The following is a 25189-nucleotide window of genomic DNA, read 5'->3' as shown; positions in this document are numbered from 1 at the left end:
TAGGAGAACACTTCAACCTCTCTGATCACTCAGTGACAGATGTTAAGGTGGCAATTTTGCAATAGAAAAGTTTCAAAAACAAACTCCAAGGAGAAGCTGCTGAACTCGAATTAATATGCAAACTAGATACCATTAACTTAGGTTTGAACAGAGACTGGGAATGGCTCGGTCATTACACTAATGGAATCTATTTCCCCATGTTAAATTATCCTCACACCTTCATGTCAACTGTCCAAAATGGGCCATCTTGATTATCACTTCAAAAGTTTTTCTCTCCTGCTGCTAATAGCTTCTCTTAATTAGCCTCTTACAGTTGGTATGGGTACTTCCACCTTTTCATGTTCTCTGTATGTATAAATATCTTCTTACTGTATGTTCCATTCTATGCATCTGATGAAGTGAGCTGTAGCCCACGAAAGCTTATGCTCAAATAAATTTGTTAGTCTCTAAGGTGTCACAAGTTCTCCTGTTCTTTTTACAATAATTTGCATTGACTAAAGCAATTCTTTTGAGTTTTTAAGCAAAACTTTTTGCTGCCTGACTCATGATTTTTGAACACTTTAGGTTGACAGCACTGCCATCTTGTCGGACCTTTTGCATAGCACAGGTCCTAGAACTCTACCCAGTGATTTCTGGCATGGAGGAAATTACTTTTCCTTAATCAGCAAGAGTGAATCCAAACTGCATGTACCTGAAAATTCCATGAAGTATTATCTGTTCTTTAGTCCCCAAAATAAAATTAGTCTCACTTCTCATTTTCTATTATATACAGGCTCTTCTAACAGTGCTGGGCAACCTGAAGCCTGTCAGGGTAATCTGCTGGTGGCTTGTTTACATTGACCATCTGCAGCTCCCAGTGACTGCCATTCAACATTCCCAGCCACTGGGAGCTGCGGAGGGCCCATGCCTGCAGACTGTCAATGTAAACAAACTGTCTCATGGCCTGCCAGCGGCAGGGTCAGCTCCAGGTTTTCTGCTGCCCCAAGTGCCTCCCCTCCCAAAAAAAGCCCCGGCAGCGCAATCGCGCCACTCCACTCTTCGGTGGCAATTCGGCAGCAGGTCCTTCGCTCCGAGAGAGACTGAGGGACCCGCCGCCAAAGACCCAGACGTACCGCCCCAATAGTGGCTGGAATGTTGCCCCTTGGTATTGGCCGCCCCAAGCATCTGCTTCTTTTGCTGGTGCCTGGAGCTGGACCTGGCCAGTGGATTACTCTGACGGGCTGCAGGTTGCTCACCACTGTTCTAACACCATCACTGTATCTGTGCATCTAGCATCTCTCTCTCTCTCCTTTGGTAAGAATCCTAACCAAGACAACTTCATTTCCTTTGCTAGAATAAATGTTACTTAATAATATCTCTATTGAAGAGGGTTGTCTCTCTTCACTTACCGGGAGCATCTCACTTTCTGGGGTCAGGTCTGTGCTGTCTGTGTCATCAATGAACATGTCAACTGTCCTGTAAAGTAAATAAACTGATTAAATAATAAAGACTTAAAGCTGTCTTGGAAGCTGCAGAATGCAGGACTAGAACCATGGCACTTAATTTACTGCCGAGCCCATTTTTTCTGGGGTCTAAAATGCAGAATATGACTAGGAGAGAGGTCAATCTATAACCAGCTGGTTTTTTGACCTGGCTTAGTCCAAATAATTTATATTAGTTAAGAATCTAACCAGAAATGATAATTGTAGCCTTTAGCAGAGTTGGGGGATCCATGTCTCAGCTGAAGGTAGTCATTAGAAAGATGCCCAAATTCTGCTCTGTTAAACCCATTTAACCTCAATTGCTTCCCTAGGTTTCATGGATGTAACTGAGACCAAGCTTAAGGAGCATACATAAAGGAGTGTTTATAGTGCAACTATAGCTATTGCACACCCAGCTGAAGCCATCAGTGGGTGTCTGTGCCTATCCAAGAGTTAACTAGAGCAACAGAACAAACATGCCCAGCAGAATGAACTCTCCACCTTTTAGAGTAGCAGCCGTGTTAGTCTGTATCCGCAAAAAGAACAGGAGTACTTGTGGCACCTTAGAGACTAACACATTTATTTCAGCATGAGCTTTCGTGAGCTACAGCTCACTTCTTCGGATGCACAGAATGGAACACACAGACAGGAGATATTTATCCTGTCTGCATCCAAAGAAGTGAGCTGTAGCTCACGAAAGCTCATGCTGAAATAAATTTGTTAGTCTCTAAGGTGCCACAAGTACTCCTGTTCTCTCTCCACCTTTTATCTGTTTGAATTTTAACTGAACTATTGTTATAATCCCCAACATTTAATATGCTACAAAGCAATAGAGATTCTCAATAAACCCTTCTCTGCCACCTTATCTGCTTTTGCAATGAGCCTCCCTTCACTATTTCATATGGATTTCTTTTACAAATTAAATAGCTTTATTTGAGATAGTACACTTCGTGGGTAAACATAAAACATGAGAGAAGACAGACATTTCCTTCAGTGTTTGATTACATAATATAGGGCCAAGTGTGGAATTTACACTAGTGAGCACTGACTCACACAAGTAGCCCCATTCACTTCAAGTGGTCACCATCACAGGTGAGGATTCCACAATCAGGCTCAGAGTGTGTGTGGATTAAGGTGGAAAGAAAAGATCTTCAGAGCAGAGACTGTCGTTAGCTCTGGACAGCACCTAGCACAATGGGACCCTGAATCAGGTTGGCCTCTAGGTGATACTACGAGATACATATTCAATGACAATAACAAGTGGGCCAGATTCTACTCTCACTGGTGTAAATCCAGAGCTCCCTGAAAACATCCTCAGAAGACACCTCAGAAGAAAGGCAGGTGATTGATAGCCTAGGAAGCCTGGAAGATAGTAGTTAGTAAAGTAAATCTAAATTATAGGCAGCAAATTTCTAATCTAGAGAAAAAGAAGCAGGGAGGGGACTCTAATTTTTCTAAACATGAAAATGATATTAATAAGCAATGGAGGTAATGAGTCACAAAGAACATATAGAGTGACTGTGTAAACACTGTAAAAGAAGGAAAGGGAAAAAGCAGATATGGATGGTTAAGGCCCCATGGAACCAGTCCCATCCTATTTGTGTACATACGCATTTCCAAGCGAGATTTCTAAGGCATCCAGACTCCGGAAAATCTCACTGTAACGCTTTTTGTTTTCAGTCCCTCTCACTTGATGGTTGAGACCTGGAAGTAAGTAGGAAAGAGAAACAGTTTTGCTAAAGAAATCCCAAAGGGCCTGATCCAATGTTCACTGACATCACTGGGAGACTTGTGCATTGCAGTGGGCTTTGGATCAGGTCCAATATACAGAGAACGAGCTAAAATAAATGAGAATGGTGAGGTAAATAGAAAACCATGGTGGGCTGACAGTGGGGTGATAATGGGAGGCCACAGGTGGGAGGAGATAAAATTGTGGGGAAACTGGACATTTTCCAAGGCTGCTTGGGTGACCGAGCTCCTTGGAAATAAGAAGCCAGATCCAGAGTCCACTAATGTAAATAGGAGCCTTTCCACCGGCTCCAACGGGCTAGGGAACAGGTCCAAAATCAGATAGGTAAATTAGCAAGAACTCTTTTGAGAATAGGCGCTGAACTGAAATAGCAGGAGCATTGTGAGTCAGTGCTAATGTGCATTGGAGCAGCATGTGTGAGAAGCCTGCACATAGTACCTGTCTGCACTACACTTGGATCAAGTTAGTAATTGGCCTCTACTTTGGACCTCAAGTCTTGTATATCAGTTAGTGGTGCATATGACTCGTAATGTGCATTGGCAGAGGGGTGTGTGTGTAACTGCAGATTGGGATCAAGATGCATGGGCAAGGCAGAGTTGTGGAAGTTGTTCATTGCTTGAACAACACATACTATCCTGTGTTGCAATGTGTTGCATATAGTAACCATTTCTCAATACCATACACGCTGATTTCTGGTGATACTCTAGCTGATGAAATACTATATCTGCTTTATTCCACGACAAGCATTCATAACACAACAATAAATTCCTGCCACTGATCTTCCAAAGGCCTGAGTATATTCTGCCAAAAATTGCACAAACAGACAGGTGGTCGTGAGCACATATGTTGTATGGAGGATGTACAGTAGGCAAATCTTGCTTCCTACTCAGATACATTCAGTTAGGACTATGGACAGAAACTAGACCTGTCACTGCAGAAAAGCAAGGGCATTTTTAAAATAGAGAACTAGGCATATTTGGTATAAACAGAAGTGAACTTCACTCTTTTCTTTTTTTGGCCCCCCTGACATTCCAGGAAACAGGATGTGGTTGACCTAAATCAAGAGTTGCTTCACTTGTAGCTGAGAAGTGCAGTCAGTGAGCAAGCTCTTGCAAATGTCAGTTAATGGTGCTTGATGGAAAAGTCAGTGTCTTGTCTTGTTAATCTGACTACAACTGGTCTGTGTCCCAGCTGAAATATGCAGATTTTCAAGGCAGGTTTTTATTAGAAGGTTGGTTGCTCTGGCAGCTCCTCAGTGAGGAGTGGACTGTGGAACCCATACGCAGCCCACATAGTAAGGTCCATTGCAGAGCCACACTGAAGTCCAGGGAGTGGGGAATTCTGCCTATCAGAACTCTCCAGTGTGCAGGAGGAAGGCACCTACTGTTCTGCCCCTCCAGGGTTCCTGTATACTCCCCAGTGCAAACCAGCCTTTTTCCTCCTGCTGATACAAAAGGAGATGGGGTCATGCCCTGTTCCTTTCCTCTCAGCCTTTAGGGTGGTCTGTGCCTGCAAGATCACAGATAGATTGTGAGACTTTCTTTAAATCTGAAGCACAATTGTCTGGCAGGAAGTGAGGAGACTGTGATGGTTCTGGACAGAAGCTTTACAGCGAAGCAGAGAAAGACAGAGCAGCTTTAGAGATAATCTTGCTTCCATATTCTAATAAAGCTCCTGGGTCAGGTGAAAGTGACTCTCTGTCTGTCACATTGTGTCAGAGGCCAATTCATTTTAAAGAAGCATCATTAACCGTAAAGGAAAAAGGCCAATGCAGCCTACCCCAAGCCTATCAGTTTGGCGGGTCATGGGAAAGCCTGTGTTAAAGGAGCATGGCCACTTTCCAAGCTGCAACGAAGTTCAGCACAGTGCAGGCACCTCTTCTATGCAATGGAGCACAAAGATGAGTTTATAACTTTTTTGCTTTTGCTGAGCAAAAAACTGAGTTTAATGGTGACATCATTCTTCAAAAGTCTGAGCATTTCATCCCAACAGGGAATGTAACCCAGGAGTGGGTCTGCTTTTACCGAAGGCCTGGAGGAAGTGTAGAGGTCATTTGAACTTGCCTGCCAGCCTCATGAGAGAAATTAGAGCTGATTAAAATCACCATTGATGCTAATACACCATTGTAAATTGTATCCTACTGCTTGCCCAGTTACCTCTCAGTGGTCCCACATCCAGCCTGTGACTTCCATGTCATGAAAGAGGAACTCTTCAAAGGTGAAAAGTCTGATCACCTATAGCAAACCTACTGTGGCCCTGCAAGTACAGTCGAGTTACATGTTGGCAAGGTTACATGAGTAACACTAGAGCCTCCTATAAAATGCCAGGAGTGAGCCCGAATGTCAATGAGTGGCCCCAACAGAGAGTCGGACCTAAAATGCAAGGTAGAATCATGTTACTCTTGCAGAATGACCAGAAAGAGACAACCCAAAAAGTCTAATTTACACAGCTTCATCTGTCCCACCTTGGGAATTGTGAGCTAGACCACAGCAAAGAGAAGGGGCACATCTATCTCACGATCATTGACTTTTTTTTTCCTAGACTTATAGAAATTCCGCTCCTCACTAGACCCACAACTCAATTGGTCATAAGAGCATAAGAATAGCAATACTGGGTCAGAACAACAGTCCATCTAGCCCAATATCCTGTCTTCTGACAGTGGCCAATGCTAGATGCTTCAGACCATGAGAACAGAACAGGGCAATTTATCAAGTGATTCATCCCCTGTCCTCCAGTCCCAGCTTCTATCAGTCAGATGTTTAGGGACACCCAGAGCATGGGGTTGTATCCATGACCAACTTGACTAATTGATAGAATTATCCTGAATGAACTTATCTAGTTCATTTCTGAATCCAGTTATACTTTTAGCCTTTACAATATCCCTTGGCAATGAGTTCTACAGGTTGACTGTGTGTTATGTGAAGAGCTACTTCCTTATGTATCAGAGGGGTAGCCGTGTTAGTCTGGATCTGTAAAAGCAGCAAAGAATCCTGTGGCACTTTATAGACTAACAGACGTTTTGAAGCATGAGCTTTCGTGGGTGAATACCCACTTAGTCAGATGACATGCATCTGACGAAGTGGGTATTCACCCACGAAAGCTCATGCTCCAAAACGTCTGTTAGTCTATAAGGTGCCACCGGATTCTTTGCTGCTTCTACTTCCTTATGTTTGCTTTAAACCTGCTGCCTATTTATTTAATTGGGTGTCCCCCTGGTTCATGTGTTATGTGAAAGTGAATAAGGAAGTGTTATTTACCCTTTCTCCACATCATTCATGATTTTATAGACCCCTGTCATATCTGCCCCTCGGTTGTCTCTTTTCCAAGTTGAACAGTCCCAGTCTTTTTAATCTCTCTTCATATGGATGTTCTGTCATATGCCTAATCATTTTTGTTGTCCTTTTCTGTACTCTTTCCAATTCTAATATCTTTTTTGAGATGGCCTGACCAGAACTGCATGCAGTATTCAAGGTGTGGGTATACCACAGATTTATCCATTTCCTAACGTTTCCTAACATTGTTAGCTTTCTCTTGTGTATGCTGCACATTGAGCAGATGTTTTCAGAGAACTATTCACGATGATTCCAGGATCTTTCCACAACTGGTAATAACTAATTTAGACTTCATTTTTTATGCACGACTGAGATTGTTTTCTAGTATGCCTTACTTTGCAATTATCAACATTGAATTTCATCTGCAATTTTCTTGCCCAGTCACCCAGTTTTATGAGATTCCCTTGTAACTCATTGCAGGCTGTTTTAAGATTTAACTATCTTGAGTAATTGTGTGTAGTCTGCAAACTTTGTCACCTCCACTGTTTTTCTACATCATTTGAGTATGTTGAACTGCACTGATCCCAGGACAGATTCTTGGAAGACCCCACTATTTACCTTTCAATGTGCAAATTGACCATTTATTCCTAACCTTTGTTTCCTATCTTCTAAGCTGTTAATGATCCATGAGAGGACCTTCCCTCTTATCCCATGACTGCCTACTCTGCTTAAGAGCTTTGGGTGACGGTAGGGCCGGCTCCAGGGTTTTTGCCACCCCAAGCGGCAGAAAAAAAAAAAGCCGCGGTCGCAATCGGCGGCAATTTGGTGGTAGCTCCACCGTGCTGCTTTCTTCTTCAGTGGCAATTCAGCAGCAGGTCCTTCCCTCTGAGAAGAACCCACCGTTGAAGAGCCCGATTTGCCACCCCTTCCCCTTGGCCGCCCCAAGCACCTGCTTGCTGAGCTGGTGCCTGGAGCCAGCCCTGGGCGATGGACCTCATCAAAGACTTTCTCAAAGTCCAAGTACACTATATTCAATGGATCACCCTCATCTACATGTTTGTTGACACCCTAAAAATTCTAAGATTGGTGAGGCATGATTTCCCTTTGCAAAAGCTGTGTTGACTCTTCCCTAACATAACATGTTCACCTATGTGACTGATTCTATTCTTTACTACAGTTTGAACTAATTTGACTGGTACAGCAGTTAGGCTTACTGGCCTGTAATTGCCAGGAACACCTCTGGAGTTTTTTTTGTTTTTTTTTTTTAAAATCAGTAACACATTAGCTATCTGCCAGGCATGTGATACAGAGTCTGATTTAAGTGACAGGTTACGTACCATGGTTAGTTGTTCTGCAACTTCATATGAGTTCCTTCAGAACTGTTGGGTGAATACCAGCTGGTCCTGGTGATTTATTACTGTTTGGTTTATCAATTTGCTCCAAAATCTCCTCTCACTTATCAACCTGGGATAGTTCCTCAGATTTGTCACCTAAAATGAATGGACCAGGTATGAGTCTCCCTCATATCCTCTGCTATGAAGACCAATGCAAAGAATTCATGTAGCTTCTCTGCAACAGCCTTGTCTTCCTTGAGTGCTCCTTTAGCACCTCAATTGTCCACTGGCCCCACTGCCTGTTAGACAGGCTTCCTGCTTCTGATGTACTTAACAAAAATGTTGCTGTTAGTTTGTATCTTACTAGTTGCTCTTCAAATTCTTTTTGGCCTTCCTAATTATATTTGACTTGCCAATGTTCATGCTCCTTTTTATTTTCCTCAGTAGGATTTGACTTCTAATTTTTCAAGTGTCTTTTTGTCTCTAACCATCTCTTTGCTCTGTTTAGCCCTAGTGGCATTTTTTGGCCCTCTTACCTTTTTTTTTTTTAATTTGGGGTATACAGTTAGTCTGAGACTCTATTGTGGTGTTTTTAAATAGTTTTCATACAGCTTGCAGCCATTTCACTCTTGTGACTGTTCCTTTTAAATTTCCACCTTAACTTGCCTCCTTGTTTTTGTGTAGTTCCCATTTTAAGTAAAATGCTACTGTGGTGGGTTTCTTTGCTATTTCCCCTCTACAAGGATGTTAAATTTAATTACATTATGGAAGCTATTAGCAAGCACTTAAGCTATAGTCACCTCTTGGACTACGACTAAATCAAGAATGGCCTGTACCCATGTGTGTTTCAGAACTAGCTGATCCAAAAAGCAGTTATTAATGGTGTCTAGAAATGTAGGTGAATGAACCGGTGATGGTGTGGCTGATCTGGTTAGGTCCTGTGATGGTATCGCTGGTGTAGATATGTGGGCAGAGTTGGCATCGAGGTTTGTTGCATGGATTGGTTCCTGAGCTAGAGTTACTATGGTGCGATGTGCAGTTACTGGTAAGAATATGTTTCAGGTTGGCAGGAAGCTCAGGAACCAATCCATGCAACAAACCGGTTCATTCACCTGCACGTCCACCAATGTAATATACGCCATCATATGCCAGCAATGTCCCTCTGCAATGTACATCGGCCAAACTGGACAGTTGCTATGGAAAAGGATAAACGGACACAAATCCGATATTAGGAATGGCAATATACAAAAAACCTGTAGGAGAACACTTCAACCTCCCTGGCCACACTATAGCAGACCTTAAGGTGGCCATCCTGCAGCAAAAAAACTTCAGGACCAGACTTCAAAGAGAAACTGCTGAGCTTCAGCTCATCTGCAAATTTGACACCATCAGCTCAGGATTAAACAAAGACTGTGAATGGCTTGCCAATTACAGAACTAGTTTCTCCTCCCTTGGTTTTCACACCTCAGCTGCTAGAACAGGGCCTCATCCTCATTATCTCTAGCTTGCCTGCATATATATACCTGCCTCTGGAAATTTCCACTACATGCATCTGACGAAGTGGGTATTCACCCACGAAAGCTCATGCTCCAAAACGTCGGTTAGTCTATAAGGTGCCACGGGATTCTTTGCTGCTTTTACAGATCCAGACTAACACGGCTACCCCTCTGATAGAAATTTTCTCTGTATCTCGTCCTGAGGTGACATGTGCCCAGTCAATATGGGGAGAGTTAAAACCCCCATTATTGGGTTTTATGTTTTTGTAGTCTCTACTCTTCCTAGCATTTCACCATCACCATGCTGGTCAGGTGGTTGGCAGTATATTCCTACTGCTATACCCTTGTTTTCAAGCATGGAATTTCTATCCATAAGATTCTTTGGTACTGTTTAGATTTAATTAAGATTTTTATTATATTTGACTCTATGCTTTCTTTCAAAAATAGTGCCACTGCCCCATCCGTGTGACCTACTCAGTCCTATATATTTTGTGCCATGGTATTACCGTGTCCCATTGTTTATTCATTCCACCAAGTTTCTGTGATGCCAATTGTAGCAATATCTTCATTTTAATACCAGGCACTCCAGTTCATCCATCTTAGTATTTAGACTTCTTGCATTTGTATATAAGCACTTATAAAATTTGTCAATATTTAGTTGTCTGCTTTCATGTGACATAACTGACAGGAACTCATTTTTGTTTGATTGTTGCATCACTTCCTATTGCACTTTATCAACTTCTATCCTCTCCTTTTTACTAGGATATACAGTATTCCCTTTAATAAATCCTCCAGAGATGTGTCCAAACCATGTGCTTCCTCCATACCTGTCCACTTTCCTCCAGCCCTTAGTTTAAAAACCCCTTTGCTGGCATGTACAATTAAAAAGTTGTAATCTGGTTCCATTTTGGTTTAGGTCGAGCCCATGCTTCCTATATAGCTCGTCCTGTCCCAAAAGATTCCCCAGTTCCTAATAAACCTAAATCCCTCCTCCAAACACCATCTCATCCAAGCACTGAGATCCTGCAGTTCCACCTGTTTCACTGGCCCTGCATGTAGAACTAGAAGCATCAGTGAATACAACCAGAAGTGACAGACAAGTTAAAAGGCCTCTTTTCTGATTTTGGCATTCTGGGAGAAATAGTCACTTCATAAAGTGAGGCACAACATATCTAACAAATCATCTGAAATTGGAAAAATTAGTCACAAGCTGTCTTTAGGAATCTAACATCCTAATTAGTCTTGTTTTTTCTTGAGTGGTCACCTTCCTTTCTCCTTTATTTACAGAGTTGTAGATATAAAAGATACTGTAAAACAGGAGGAAGTGATTCATCAGTGTGTGATCTACAATGGTGATGGGCAAAATTATAGATTATGCTTTTGAAAGTGAGGATTGATTGCAAGGGAATATAAAATAGAAATAGCCTCAGTCACTCAGGTTCCTTCACTGTATTTAACATTAAAATTTCAATTTAAAGCAGAAAGAAATTGGATTTAAGACATTTTCCTGTCCTAGCAAATGCCAGCTCCATTAAGCAATCTGTTGTGTACTCAAATCATTCATTAAAAGGGATACAGATAGGCATTGCTATTGGATAAGAAAGGGACTATCTGTCTTGACCTGCTGTCAGCCTCCAAGTGGCCTTTCAGCACATAGAATCATAGAATATCAGGGTTGGAAGGGACCTCAGGAGGTCATCTAGTCCAACCCCCTGCTCAAAACAGGACCAATCCCCAACTAAATCATCCCAGCCAGGGTTTTGTCAAGTCTGACCTTAAAAACCTCTAAGGAAGAGGATTCCACCACCTCCCTAGGTAACCCATTCCAGTGCTTCACCACCCTCCTAGTGAAAGTTTTTTATCCAACCTAGATCTCCCCCACTGCAACTTGAGACCATTGCTCCTTGTTCTGTCATCTGGTACCACTGAGAATAGTCTAGATCCATCCCCTTTGAAACTCCCTTTCAGGTAGTTGAAAGCAGCTATCAAATCCCCCCTCGTTCTTCTCTTCTGCAGACTAAACAATTCCAGTTCCCTCAGTCTCTCCTCATAAATCATATGTTCCAGCCCCTTAATCATTTTTGTTGCCTTCTGCTGGACTCTTTTCCCCCACTCCTCAATTTTTCCACATCCTTCTTGTAGAATGGGGCCCAAAACTGGATCCATACTCCAGATGAAGCCTCACCAATGTCGAATAGAGGGGAATGATCACATCCCTCGATCTGCTGGCAATGCCCCTAATTATGCAGCCCAAAATGCCATTAGCCCTCTTGGCAACAAGGGCACACTGACGCAGATCCAGCTTCTCATCCACTGTAACCCCTAGGTCCTTTTCTGCAGAACTGCTGCCTAGCCATTCGGTCCCTAGTCTATTGCCGTGCATGGAATTCTTCCGTCTTAAATACAGGATTCTGCACTTGTCCTTGTTGAACCTCATCAGATTTCTTTTGGCCCAATCCTCTAATTTGTCTAGGTCCCTCTGTATCCTAGCCCTACCCTCCAGCGTATCTACCACTCCTCCCAGTTTAGTGTCGTCGGCAAACTTGCTCAGGGTGCAATCCACGCCATCCTCCAGATCATTAATGAAGATATTGAACAAAACCGGCCCCAGGACCGACCCTTGGGGCACTCCACTTAATACTGGTTGCCAACGAGACATGGAGCCATTGATCACTACCCGTTGAACCCGACAATCTAGCCAGCTTTCTAGCCACCTTATAGTCCATTCATCCCGCCTATACTTCTTTAACTGGTTGGCAAGAATACTGTGGGAGACTGTATCAAAAACTTTGCTAAAGTCAAGGAATAACACATCCACTGCTTTCCCCTCATCCACAGAGCCAGTTATCTTGTCATAGAAGGCAATTAGGTTAGTCAGGCATGACTTGCCCTTGGTGAATCCATGCTGACTGTTTCTGATCACTTTCCTCTCCTCAAAGTGCTTCAGAATTGATTCCTTGAGGACTTGCTCCATGATTTTTCCAAGGACTCAGGTGAGGCTGACTGGCCTGTAGTTCCCCGGATCCTCCTCCTTCCCTTTTTTAAAGATGAGCACTACGTTAACCTTTTTCCAGCCATCTGGGACCTCCCCTGAATACCAAGAGTTTTCAAAGATAATGGCCAATGGCTCTGCATTCACATCCGCCAACTCCTTTAGTACTCTCGGATGCAGCGCATCCAGCCCCATGGACCTCTGCTCGTCCAGCTTTTCTAAATAGTCCAAAACCACTTCTTTCTTCAGAGAGCTGGTCACCTTCTCCCCATACTGTGCTGCCCAGTGCAGCAGTCTGGGAGCTGACCTTGTTCGTGAGACAGAGGCAAAAAAAAGCATTGACTACATTAGCTTTTTCCACATCCTCTGTCACTAGGCTGCCTCCCTCATTTAGTAAGGGGTCCACACTTTCCTTGACTTTTGTTTTCTTGTTGCTAACATACCTGTAGAAACCCTTCTTGTTACTCTTACCATCTCTTGCTAGCTGCAACTCCAAGTGTGATTTGGCCTTCCTGATTTCACTCCTGTATGGTTGAGCAATATTTTTATACTCCTCCCTGGTCATTTGTCCAATCTTCCACTTCTTGTAAGCTTCTTTTGTGTTTAAGATCAGCAAGGATTTCACTGTTAAGCCAAGCTGGTCGCCTGCCTATTTACTATTCTTTCTACACATCGGGATGGTTTGTTCCTGCAACCTCCATAAGGATTCTCTAAAATACAGCCAGCTCTCCTGCACTCCTTTGTCTTTCATGTTATTCTCCCAGGGGATCCTGTCCATCAGTTCCCTGAGGGAATCAAAGTCTGCTTTTCTGAAGTCCAGAGTCCATATTCTGCTGCTCTCCTTTCTTCCTTGTGTCAGGATCCTGAACTCGACCATCTCATGGTCACTGCCTCCCAGGTTCCCATCCACTTTTGCTTCCCCTATAATTCTTCCCTGTTTGAACAGCAGGTCAAGAAGAGCTCTGCCCCTAGTTGGTTCCTCCAGCACTTGCACCAGGAAATTATCCCCTACACTTTCCAAAAACTTCCAGACCAATCTATTTACATGCCTCAGGGATCCCTGATAAAGGAACTTCACCCATTTAAACATAAGCTACTTGTGTTAACTTTCAAGGCTCTTCATGGCCCATCACCAGTCACAGTCCACTGTTGCAAAAAAGGCAAATGTCATTCTGGATGTATTAACAGGAGTGTTACATGTAAGACATGGAAGGTAATTGTTCCTTTCTCTTTGGCACTGGTGAGGTCTTAGCTGGAGTGCTGTGTCCAGTTTTGAGAATCGCACTTTAAGAAAGATGTGAATAAATTGGAGAGAATCCAGAGGAGAACAACAAAATTATAAGAGGCTTAGAAAACATGACCTATGGGAAAAGGTGGAAAGAATTGGGCATGCTTGGTCTACAGAAGAAGACTGAGGAGACACTATACAAGTTTTACGTTATATGGTTGTTGTTAAGAGAACAGTGATCAATCTCCAGGGTCAAGGGTAGGCTCAGAAGGAATTGGCTTTACAGCAAGGAAGATTTAGGTTAACCATTATCCTTTCTAACTAAGGATAATTAAGCATTTGAACAGCTGTCCTAGAGAGGCTGTGAAATCCCTATCATGTGGTAGTTTTAAAGAACAGGTTAGATAAACACCTGTCGGGATGGGTCTAGATATACTTAGTCCTTTTTCAACACAGGGGAATGGACTAGATGACTTCTTGAGGTTCCTTCCAGCCCTATATTTCTCTGATCGTCTCTCTCTTGCTATCAAGATGTCAGTTCCCACCTCCAGTTGCCCCATGGTGCCAGCTTCAATTAGCCACTTGTTAAATTTTCAAACGTCATCTTCATGCTTTCTCCCATGTTGCCCCTCATAATTTGAAGTAGCTCCTCAGAAACATCTGCAAAGCTACTTCATTATACTTCAAATCACTCTTTAAAACTCCTTTACTGTAAGCCTACAAAAAAAATTGACAACAGTTAACGCAATGGGTGCATTGAGGCTACTGACCAATATTGTCTTGCTGCTTTCTAGCACTTCCACGTCCGTATGTTTTTATTCACCTTTTGTCTCTTATTGTAACCTCTTTGGGGCCAGGACTGCCTGGTTCTGTGTTTGCACAGTACTTAGTACAATAGGCCTCTTGTCCATTACTAAAAAGAACAGGAGTACTTGTGGCACCTTAGAGACTAACAAATTTATTTGAGCATAAGCTTTTGTGGGCTAGAACCCACTTCAGTGGATGCATGCAGTGGAAAATACAGTAGGAAGATATATAGATATATACACACACACACACAAAACATGAAATAACGAGTGTTACCATACACACTATAACAAGAGTGATTAAGGTGTTAAGAAAAAACTTTTTCTCCTCCTGCTGGTAATAGCTCACCTTAACAGATCACTCTCATCAGAGTGTGTATGGTAACACCCATTGTTTCATGGTGTGTGTGTGTGTGTGTGTGTGTGTGTGTGTGTGTGTGTGTGTGTGTAATCTTCCTACTGTATTTTCCACTGCATGAATCCGACGAAGTGGGTTTTAGCCCATGAAAGCTTATGCTCAAATAAATTTTAGTCTCTAAGGTGCCACAAGTACTCATCTTCTTTTTGCTGATACAGACTAACAGGGCTGCTACTCTGAAACTTGTCCATTACTGTAACTCCTAGGTACTGGTACTACTAATCCATTAATATGTGTAGCCATAAACTACCTTGAGTCTTATGAGAGATCTTAACACTGTATAAGTAAACAAACACACTGGTCAGTACCAAAGAAGAAGAGGAGGAATAATTTTTCACAAAGAATACTTGTTCTGGGAAAAAGAATAGTGGGATAAGGGTGAAACAGGATAAATGTCATTTAGATACTAGAATGATAATGTGTTACTTTTCTGTGATACCTTCCATCTGAGGCCCCCAAAGCCCTTCACAAATATTACTTAACCCCATAACCCTCATGTGAGGCAGGGAAATAATTATCCCTCTTTTATAGTTGGGAAACAGACACATCAGGAGGATGATCAGGGAGTGCAGCAGTGTGGTAGCAGAGGGATCATGGTGCAGTGAGGGCCTTCATGGAGAAGTTAAATAAGTTTATGGGGAAGAAAGGTCTTTCATGCCTGATGCAGAAGGCTGAAGTAGATTTGTGAAGTTTCTAGCATCCCTATTATCTAGTATATTCTTGCACATTCAGGGTATAGGAGGGGGCTCTGGGCTGGGGAAGGGGGTTGGGGTGAGGGGTTTGGGGTGCAGGAGAGGGCTCCGGGTTTGGGTGGGGGGCTCAGGGCTGAGTCAGCGGGTTGAGGCACAGGCTTACCACGGGGAAGCTCCCAGTCAGTGGCGCAGCAGGGCTAAGGCAGGTTCCCTGTCTGTCCTGGCTCCATGCTGCACCCTGGAAGCAGCGAGCATGTCTGGTTCCTAGGCGAGGGGGCCAGGAGGCTCTGTGCGCTGCTCTCACCTACAGGTACCACCCCTGGGTCCCATTGGCTGTGGGTCCCGACCAATAGGAGTGTGGAGCCAGTGCTCAGGGTGGGAGCAGCATGCAGAGCTCGGTGCAAAATTGGACCCCTGGCACCCCTAGTCTGCTCCATCACTGTGACTGAGACAGTAATGAAACCCTTCCAGTACCAACTCTGCATATTGGTTTGCAACATGCAGGCTCAAGAAAGGGGACTGCTGTGTTAGGCTAATGCAGGGGCACAGCTGTCCAACTCTCAAGAGCTAGAGTGAGCAAAGGCCTGTCACTCTCCTGGCCTCCAGAGATAACTAGACCAAGAGTCATCTGATCTATGTCGACCCTGCAAAAGGCCCACTAGCCTTGTTCTCCATTTGTTCTTGTTGTGGCAAAGGTAGGCTCCCCCAGTAGTGGGTGTGCAGAGCAGTATGGATATTTTTAGAAGGAGAAGTTGTTGCTCTGCAGAATGGCAGAAGCACCATTTCCCTTTCAGCCACTGACGCCTCATTTCACAGTAAGTGCGTTTTCTCAAACCCTAGAACAGCTGATTCTTTGGTTTGGTACCAGCCTTCCAGAGTCTGTGGCTGCTGCAGGAATTCCCAGTGGTGCCTGCCTCTTTCCCTGCTCTTGATACTGATCACAGCCGCAAAGAACTATTATTATCTAACAGATCACTTTTCCCTTTGGCTGCAATACAGTTTGCAGAGCTGGCCCAAGCACTCCAACTGCACAGGGCCTCAGTTCTCAGTCCATGTTCATCTTTTAAGTATCACTGGGAACTGAAGCTGTTCTCCACATAAGGATATATGAATCTCGGGGCAGTAACTCAAAGTCCACTGTTTGCACTGCAGAGTCTGATCCAAATTTGACCAAATAAACTAGTCTGAAGCTCTCTCAAGTCCTGCTACACTCCTCTGTGAAAACGTCTCTATTTTCGGTAACCTAGACATCTTCTCGCACCTCATCGTCCTATTATTAACAGAAAAAGCAGCTCAAGCTGCCACTTGTCAGAGGGAAGACTGAGTTGAAGTTCAGAGAGGAGACAAACAGGACCCTCCTTAGGATTTTTGGGGCCCTACACAGTATTATTAAACTGGTGGCCCTATGCTCCCCAGACAGAGCCTCTTACCTCAGTGTGTCGAGAGGGCAAAGCCCCCCCCCCCCCCTTTACTGACACACACCGAGCTTGTACATAACAGATGCTGCGGCAGTGGCTCATGGTGGGCTTTGTGCTGTCACATGGGGGCTGCATCTTGCCAGAGCCTATGGCCCTCCTGCAGCCCCTAGCCGCTCCTGGGTCACCACGAGCATTTTGACAGGAAGTACCAAGCAGTAATAACAATAATAATACAAGTGTGTGTGTGTTTGTGTGTGTGTGAGACACACTGCATTGGGGGACTGTGACTCGTGAGTGTATGTGGGTGTGAGCGCCAGGGTGTGTGTGTGTGTGTGTGTGTGTGTGTGTGTGTGAGAGAGAGAGAGAGACATGAGCACACTGTCACTTCAAGTCCCTCCTGCCTTCCCCCGTGAGGCCTGTCTCCCCCTGCCCCTCCCGCTGACTCACATCGAAGTTGCCCTCCTCCTGTCCTGGCCCCAACCTGGCCCCCACCGAGACCAAGTGGTGCAGGCAGGCCAGGTCCAGGGAGGGACGCCGCTCTGGGTGGCGGTGGGCCAGGCCGCTGTGCTGCCACTGACCGGCCATGCTACTCTGAGCTCGCTGGGGTGGCAGAGCCTGAGACTGGAGTCCTCAGCTGGTCTGGTAGGGCCAGGGAGAAGCCTGTCAGCCCAGCATGGGGGTGGGGCTGGAGAAGAGAGGATTCCAGTTGCGGCCTGCGAGGGGAATCGTGCCCCAAATTTTCATGTGCCCTATGCAGCCGTGTATGCTGCGTATGCCTAAGGGCGGCTCTTTTTCTCTCCTGCTGATAATAGCTCACCTTAATTGATCACTGTCCTTATAGTGTGTATGGTAACACCCATTGTTTCATGGTGGGTGGGTGGGTGTGTGTGTGTGTGTGTGTGTGTGTGTGTGTGTGTGTGTGTGTGTGTGTGTGTGTGTGTGTGTGTGTGTGTGTGTGTGTGTGTGTGTGTGTGTGTGCGCGCGCGCCACTATATGCATCCGATGAAGTGGGGCTGTAGCCCATGAAAGCTTATGCTCAAATAAATTTGTTAGTCTCTAAGGTGCCACAAGTACTTCTGTTCTTCTTGCAGATACATAGTAACACGGCTGGTACTCTGAAACCTTACAACACAATGCTTCACAGATTTCTTGGAAAAGTCAGAACCAAACTGTTTTACAGACACAGGACCATTTCCTACAATCTCCTCCGTATTTCTCACATTCTCCACCTACTTTCATGTGTGCATCACCCCAAGCAAAAGCACTAAAGCAAATCATACATAACTGATAGGAAACAGAGGACTGGCAAAGTCAAACTTTGTCAACAAGGGGTGAGATACCTGACATGAGTATAATATAGAAAAAAAAATTATTAGACAAAATTTTACTCCAGTTCCAGGAAGGAGACAGCCCTTTTAAGATACCCTTAGGTCCCAAGCCTCTGGGGAGAGGCCACGATGACAGATATGGGTGTAATACAGAGAAATATTGAACAGTTCTGCAGAAATTCAAAAAGCAGGCAACTTGGTCAAAAGATAGGTAACACAGCTAATGTGCAGTACCCAGAGTAATGTCAATACTACATCATAGTACTCTGCCCTTTACTGAGGTATTCAAAATGCTTTACGAATGTTAATGAACTTAGACTCACAACCCCCCCCCCCATGAGATCTTACCTATCAAGGTCCCTATATGACTCCCAGTACCTGTGGTCAGTATAATTAACCCAGTTTTGCAAACTGGGAAGTTGAGGCAGAGAGAGAGGTGACATGAGACATTCAAGGCATCACAGAGTCAGCTGCAGATATTGTAATAGAACCCAGGAGTCCTAACTCCCCACCTCCTGCTGCAACCACTAAACTCCCTCTCTTTCCAAAACTATTTGGGTCAGGCTTTCAGTTGCATGGAATGACACTGGGTTGCTGGCTAATGTTGAATCAAATACTTGTGACAGACTTGGCATTTTCAGGCCGTTTCCCATCAGGCAGAACTGCTCCTCTCTAGTAAAAGCAACACACACACACCCCTCACCCTCAAATAACAACAATCAGCAATACTAGCATGTTATACCACAAGGAGCATTTTTTTTCACCCTAAAGATCTCTTCATACTATTAATGGTCAAAAAGTCGCTATAGGCTCAAAATGCTGCTGAAATCTTTAATGGTGGAAATTGAGCACGTGTGCAATCGCCTGTTTGCAAAATAAAAATAAGGTAATTGTTCCATTCTTTTCTCTCTCTCTCCAATTAGCAAAACTTTGTCTCCCTGAATGGGAAGTCACCTGGAGTGTTGTGTTTGGTAAACAAAGCTGGCTTATTTTTTTTTTTTTAGTTAGAAAAAAGCATGGTGAAACCTTGAACTGGTTATTTCTGCACTATTGAAAATAGGAAAATGCCATTGGGCCTGAGCATGTTTATTGCTGAGGAAGAGACTCTTAAAAATAGGGGTTACAACAAAAAAAGTTTGAAGAACCTCAACCCAGAAGAGTGGCACTGTGTACTGCAGGAGACACATCCACATTCTCAGAGAGAACTCTGGAGCCCGTGACTCCTGACAATGGAGGCTCTGCATTCTTTTCTCTTACAAGAGTCTAGTTTCCACTACAACTAACCAACAGCTGCATCTGGCGGAAAGAAAGAGCTGTATTAAAGCGCATGGAACAGGCCAGGTCTTCGTGAAAAGGCAAAGACACGGGAATGTTAGTTTACAATTGATCTACCACAGCCTGCTAGGCATTTCAGACTGACACAAGAGATGGCCCCTATCCCATAGAACTTACATTATAAAAACTTCACAAAGTTATTTCAAATGCCATCACATACCACTTGGTTCAGGGTCTCCCATGACTGGGTCTTCTGTGTTTTGGTCTTCTGTGTTTTGGTCTGAAAGCAGCAGGGTCCCAATTTACCCAGCTCTGAATCGCAGCCAAGCTGAATAAAACACAAATCCTTGACCAATTCTGATGTTATCAGGTTATCCAGAGAGTCCATATGAGTCGCATGCTAAGAGAATTGACAGAGAAGCCCTGGTCTAAGTGCAGCCGCTTTAACCAATCTACTTCCTGCAGACACATTTCCGTGTAAGGAAACTGTCTGCAGTGTACATTTGTTTGATCGTGCAGTTTGCATACATTCAGATCTGTCTGTGAGCAACAAAGAAGGGCCCATTTTACAACTCCGTTGGCTTCAGTGCCTACAGCAGCACAAACTCTCACTGTTCTGAGTTCTTGTATACAGATAACCTTCACTGTCACCCCAGGAAAACATAACCCACAATTCCAAACTCCTGGGGTATATGAGTCTGTGCACATTTATGTGGGAACATGCAAGTGGTACTAGATGCACAGTGAATGTGGCCATTGGTTTAAAAGACTCTTCTTAAAATATTTCAGCAGAGCACCATGTAGCAGCACTTATTCCAGAATAATATATTCAGTCACACCAAGAGAAGAGGGATTGGTTTGGGACAGCAGGAGAATAGTAGAAATTGACCAAAACCCCACACTTATCTGAACCTCTTGTTCCATTTTTTGGTGGTTCGGACAAACTGGAACTGAGACACTCCCCGCCCCATCCCTCAAGATTTTGGTTTTGCAAAACCCAAACCTGACCAAGTTTTTTCAAAATTGAGCTCTGGTTTCCCCAGCTCACCTCTAATATGACACAATCTGCTCCTTGCTCGAGTCAGTATTTCTTAGGGTAAGTTTACACTGCAAGCTGGGGGTATAATTACCAGCTCAAAGAGACACACCCACACTAACTCCAGTTGAGCTAGCACACTAAAAATAGGCTAGCCACTATGGCTCAAGCAGCAGGAGTGGCTAGCCACCCCAAGTATGTACCTGTCCAAGCTAGGCATGTACACTCTAGGCATATACCTGAAGGAGCAAGCCGCTCCTGCTGCTCATGGCACTTCAGCCATACTCTATTTTTAGAATACTTGCTCAAGTGGAGCTAGTGTGGGTATGTCTCCTCGAGTTGAGAGTGTAATTCCCAGCTCAAAGTGTAGACACACCCTAAGACCCATGAGGAGGTTTCTCAGATTGAAACCCATCTTGAAGACAACTAAGCTTCGCTTTAAGTCTTTACATCAGGACTGGATGTCTTCCTAATAGACATGCTCTAGATCATTAGCAAGCTATTGGGCTTAATGCAAGAATCACTGGGTGGAATTCTACGATCTTTGTGATGCAGGAGGTCAGACTAGATGATCACAAAGGTCCCTTCTGGTCTTAAAACCTATGAATCTCACAGAAACACTTATATGTTTGAAAACCAGTGACACAGGAAACGTAAGACACATTTATTCAAAAACTATGGATTTATCTACATAAAGTAAGTTGTGAACTCTAGGGTTCACCCTACAGTCAGAGTAAACGTCAGTGGCTTCCTCTGCAATTACTGATCATAATAGAAAGGTGAACCAGGCTCATGGCATAAACACAAGTCTCTCATGCTTGCCAGTGAAACAATTCATTTTCTTTCATTGACTTACAAATAATTATTTATAAAAGACACAGTTGTTTGCTCTATATAACCAGAGAAAGGCTCTTGCCTATAACTTCAGCCTCTGTCAGGTGCCACAGATTGCAAACACAGGTCTGCAGCACTGGTGAGTGATAGCCATACCTTCACACCACTGCAGGGTTGGACTTGAGAACTGCAGCCAATATTTCACAACCCGTGGCTACATCTGCTGACTCAGTTGGGTCAGATGACAGCAAACTGACCGGACACCACTTAATTTTACAGCTTCCTGTTCCTGCACCACCTTTTGTCTGAGCAACTAGTCTCCTAGGCTGGTTGCTGCCCAGACCCCCTGGAGAACAAACTCCTGTTATCCAAACCAGTCTTCTGACCTGGTTGTACACTATCCTGACATGCCCAAACCTGGATCTGCCTGCTACCTACGCTAACCAGACTGCCCCTGACCCTTGCCTATGCACTGATTACCCTCCTCCCCAGGGGTGGCTCTAGGCCCCAGCACGCCAAGCGTGTGCTTGGGGCAGCATGCCGCAGGGGGCGCTCTGCCAGTCGCTGGCAGGGAGGCAGGCAGGATGCCTTCGGTGGCATGCCTGTGGAGGGTCCGCTGGTCCCGCGGCTTTGGTGGACCTCCCGCAGGCGTGCCTGCGGAGGGTCCGGTGGTCCCGTGGCTCCAGAAGACCCTCCGCAGGCATGCCTGCGGGAGGACCACCAGAGCCGCGGGACCGGCGAGCAGCAGAGCGCCCCCCACGGCATGACGCCATGCTTGGGGCAGCAAAATGTCTAGAGCTGCCCCTGCTCCTCCCACCAACTAATGTCCTGGCTGCTGAACTTGCTGCACCAAGGACTATGAAACTACCCCTCCATAATCTTTCAGCAAGGCCTGGCTGCTGACGACCATGTGCATCAACACGTGATCAGCAGCCTTCACCTCAAACCTCATGGCTCTGCTTGCTCACAGCAGGCCATGACAGCATCCCAGGTTCAAAGGTGTTTGAATCACAATAATAAATACTCTGTTTTTTTAGCTTTCCTCGTGAATATGAATTGATAGCTGAACCTCAGAACTCGGGGTTGTCAGACTAAGGAAATTAAGGGACTTATTACCTGTGCTCCCATGAGTAATACATGCTAGAACCAATCGCTTCTCCACTTTCCATAGTAGGCAGGCTATATGCCACCTGCGTGATGAGGTAACCAGACCCGATGAAGAAGTTCAGAGCTGCTCACTTATTTCTATTCATGTGGCTGTTTCTGGGTGGGTATAAAAGAGCACCCTGCAGCTATGAGCATGAACGTTATTGGTTGCGAGCTTTAGGGTAAGTGGTGTTGACAAGTTTCTGTGGTTTAAAATGCAGAACTGTGGACACAAAACATTTAATTTCCTCTAACTCATCAGCCTTCTTCCTTGTTCTGACTCAATCTTGTGATCCCTCTCTCATTGGGTTGTCTCTTCAAGACCAATACAGTAACTAAATTCCTGGGTGGGAAGCCTGATCCAGAGTCATTGTGACAATGTACAATGCTGGTTGGAAAAGCAGCTGTCGCAAGAACTCCAGAATTTTTGTTGCTTGTGGTTCACAGAAGCCACAAGAAGCATGATTTTCCTTTCACCCCTCTCTGCCAATTGCTATGGTAATACAGTCCCTTAGAATTCTCACTGCAGCTGCATCATTGTTCCTGTGGCAGCCTCTTAACCACAAGTACAGAACCCTGTCTCTCCTACCACATACACTACCCACAAAGACTCAGGATTATAGCATTGCTGGAGGACTTATGAGACCTAAGGCTGCGGCAGCATTTCCATCCTAAACACCTATCTTTTATAAATATATAACCTAAAAAGAAAATTACCTTTTGGCTTGAAATTTTTCAGTCCTATGTGAACTTTGTGTGTTCATTATTATACAGCTACAGAAATGTCTGTCATGTTCTTTGGGGTTTGGAATTGTTTATATACTGGTAATAAAAAAAAATCTAGGTGACATTATGGGTCTGAATCTCCTCACATGCACACTGGAGATACTATATTGACTTCAAAGGAGTTTCTCCTGGTTTACGTCAGTGCAAACAGCAGAAGGAGAAAGAGCATGAAAAGCCAGGTTACAAGTTATGGAAGGGCTTGGCTGGATACATGTGTGTTGCTGCTCACCAGCTGCTTAGGCATCATCTGCACAAGATAAGCCTAAACCTCAACATTTGTATTTAGAAACCTTCAGCATCTGGGGTATTTGAACTGGGGCTCAGGTCCACCTCTAATTTAAGTAGCTATTTGCGGGGGTGGTTATTTCATTAAACAAAGGAGTCACACTGAAATCTCCCTCTGCTGAAAAACTTAACCAGAACAGGCTCTCACGGGCATTTTCTATCACTAATGCCAGCACTCCCTTTGGTTCCACCCCATCTCCTTGTATCAGTCAAACATGAAACATCTCCAGATATGTGAAAGACAGGGTGGAAAGCTTTCCCTGTTTCCCTACATGTACCCTCATGCCCAGATGCCTCAATGAGCCTCACACTCATGCAATGCTCCTATGAAAGAAGGGCCTAAACTGCAAAGTTTGTGTTAAGATCAAGGTCTACAAAGCTTGGAGGTGCTCAGAGCTGCAGTGGAGATAAAGACCCATCTCTATCCTCTATACCCACCGTTATGTGCCCCACAGATCTTTGCCCACATACACAAGATGAAGTACCAGCACATGTAGGTCAAAGAGTTCTCTAGTTCAGTGGTTCTCAACCAGGGGTATGTGTATCCATGGGGGTACTCAGAGGTTTCTACATGGTACTCAAATCATCTAGATCAGTGTTTCTCAGCCTAGGAGTTGCAGCTCCCAGGGGAGTCACAGGATGGGTTATGGGAGATTGCAAGTGCAGGGCTGGCATCAGGGGCTAGCAAACAGGGCTTCAATCATAGGCAGCAGGGTTTAGGCTTCAAACCAGGCTCAAATAATCACAGATATATAAGTACAATAAATATATTCTAATAGAATTATTTTATTTTTAAATTTATTTTATTGTGTAATTATATGGTAAGAATGAGAAAGTAAGCAGTTTTTCAGTAATAGCATGCTGTGACACTTTTGTATTTTTAGATCTGATTTTGTAAGCAAGTAATGTTTAAGTTAGGTGAATCTTGGGGTTTGCAAGACAAATCAGACTCCCGACAGGGATACAGTGGTCTGGAAAGGTTGAGAACCACTACTCTAGTTCCTCAGGGGAAACAAAGAAAGCCTTATGCCCTTGGATTCCTATACTGGTGGCTAGCAATTCTCCCTCCTCCTTCTGGTGCCCTCACCAATATTCAGCTCTCAGTCACATCTTCCCCAGGCAGGCTGTGGGGAGTTTGTTCTTCTTTTCCCTTTTCTCCCTAATGTGGAATTACCTTTGTTTCCTGAACATTTTCCCCTTTTGCTACCTGAAAACAAAAGCTCAGCTTCAGGATAGCAGCAGCAGTGCAACTTCTCTGCCTGTTTGTGGTGGCAACAGGTTCTGTGCTTATTCAGAACAAATTCCAGAACTAGAGAGTTTTAGACCCATTGTCCAACTTTTCTGATAAACAACAAAGGAACAGAGAAAATAAACCAGTATCCAGATATTCTGTTTCTTTTCTAAGGTCTAGTTTGCTGTTTGGTGGAAGTCTCTTAACTTCAGATTCATGCCCCTACATCTGTGACTAGAACACAGGATTGAATTACATTTCCAATAAATGTACCACTGACTCACTGGGTAACTATTTAACCTCTCTATGCCTCAGTTTAACTTTGTTAACTGGGGATAATTATGCCTACCCAACTTTGTAAAGCATTTTGATATTTATAGATAAAAAGTGCTATTGAAGTGT

The 25189-nt window shown here is 44.2% G+C and overlaps 1 protein-coding gene across 6 annotated transcripts in view; it reads right to left on the bottom strand.

The window, feature by feature from the left end:
* GMIP (GEM interacting protein) overlaps positions 1 to 22595 on the bottom strand; it is a 48482-nt gene extending 25887 nt beyond the window's left edge. For 3 of the 6 annotated variants that reach the window (XM_050924767.1, XM_050924768.1, XM_050924771.1), the window contains exons 1-3: positions 19690 to 19900; positions 3071 to 3164; positions 1389 to 1455 (exon numbers count right to left, since the gene is read on the bottom strand). In XM_050924767.1, coding sequence (XP_050780724.1) covers positions 1389 to 1455; positions 3071 to 3164; positions 19690 to 19711 — 183 coding nt within the window. In that variant the 5' untranslated portion in view covers positions 19712 to 19900. Of the gene's footprint in view, positions 1 to 1388; positions 1456 to 3070; positions 3165 to 19689; positions 19901 to 22455 lie in introns of those variants that run through there. The other 3 variants (XM_050924769.1, XM_050924772.1, XM_050924770.1) reach the window with 3 other exon arrangements.
* Between the last annotated feature and the right edge of the window lie 2594 nt (positions 22596 to 25189).

The sequence above is a fragment of the Gopherus flavomarginatus genome, chromosome 16 (genome assembly GCF_025201925.1).
Source record: "Gopherus flavomarginatus isolate rGopFla2 chromosome 16, rGopFla2.mat.asm, whole genome shotgun sequence".
Lineage (NCBI taxonomy): Eukaryota > Metazoa > Chordata > Testudines > Testudinidae > Gopherus > Gopherus flavomarginatus.
This window is presented reverse-complemented; position numbering and strand designations above follow the sequence as displayed.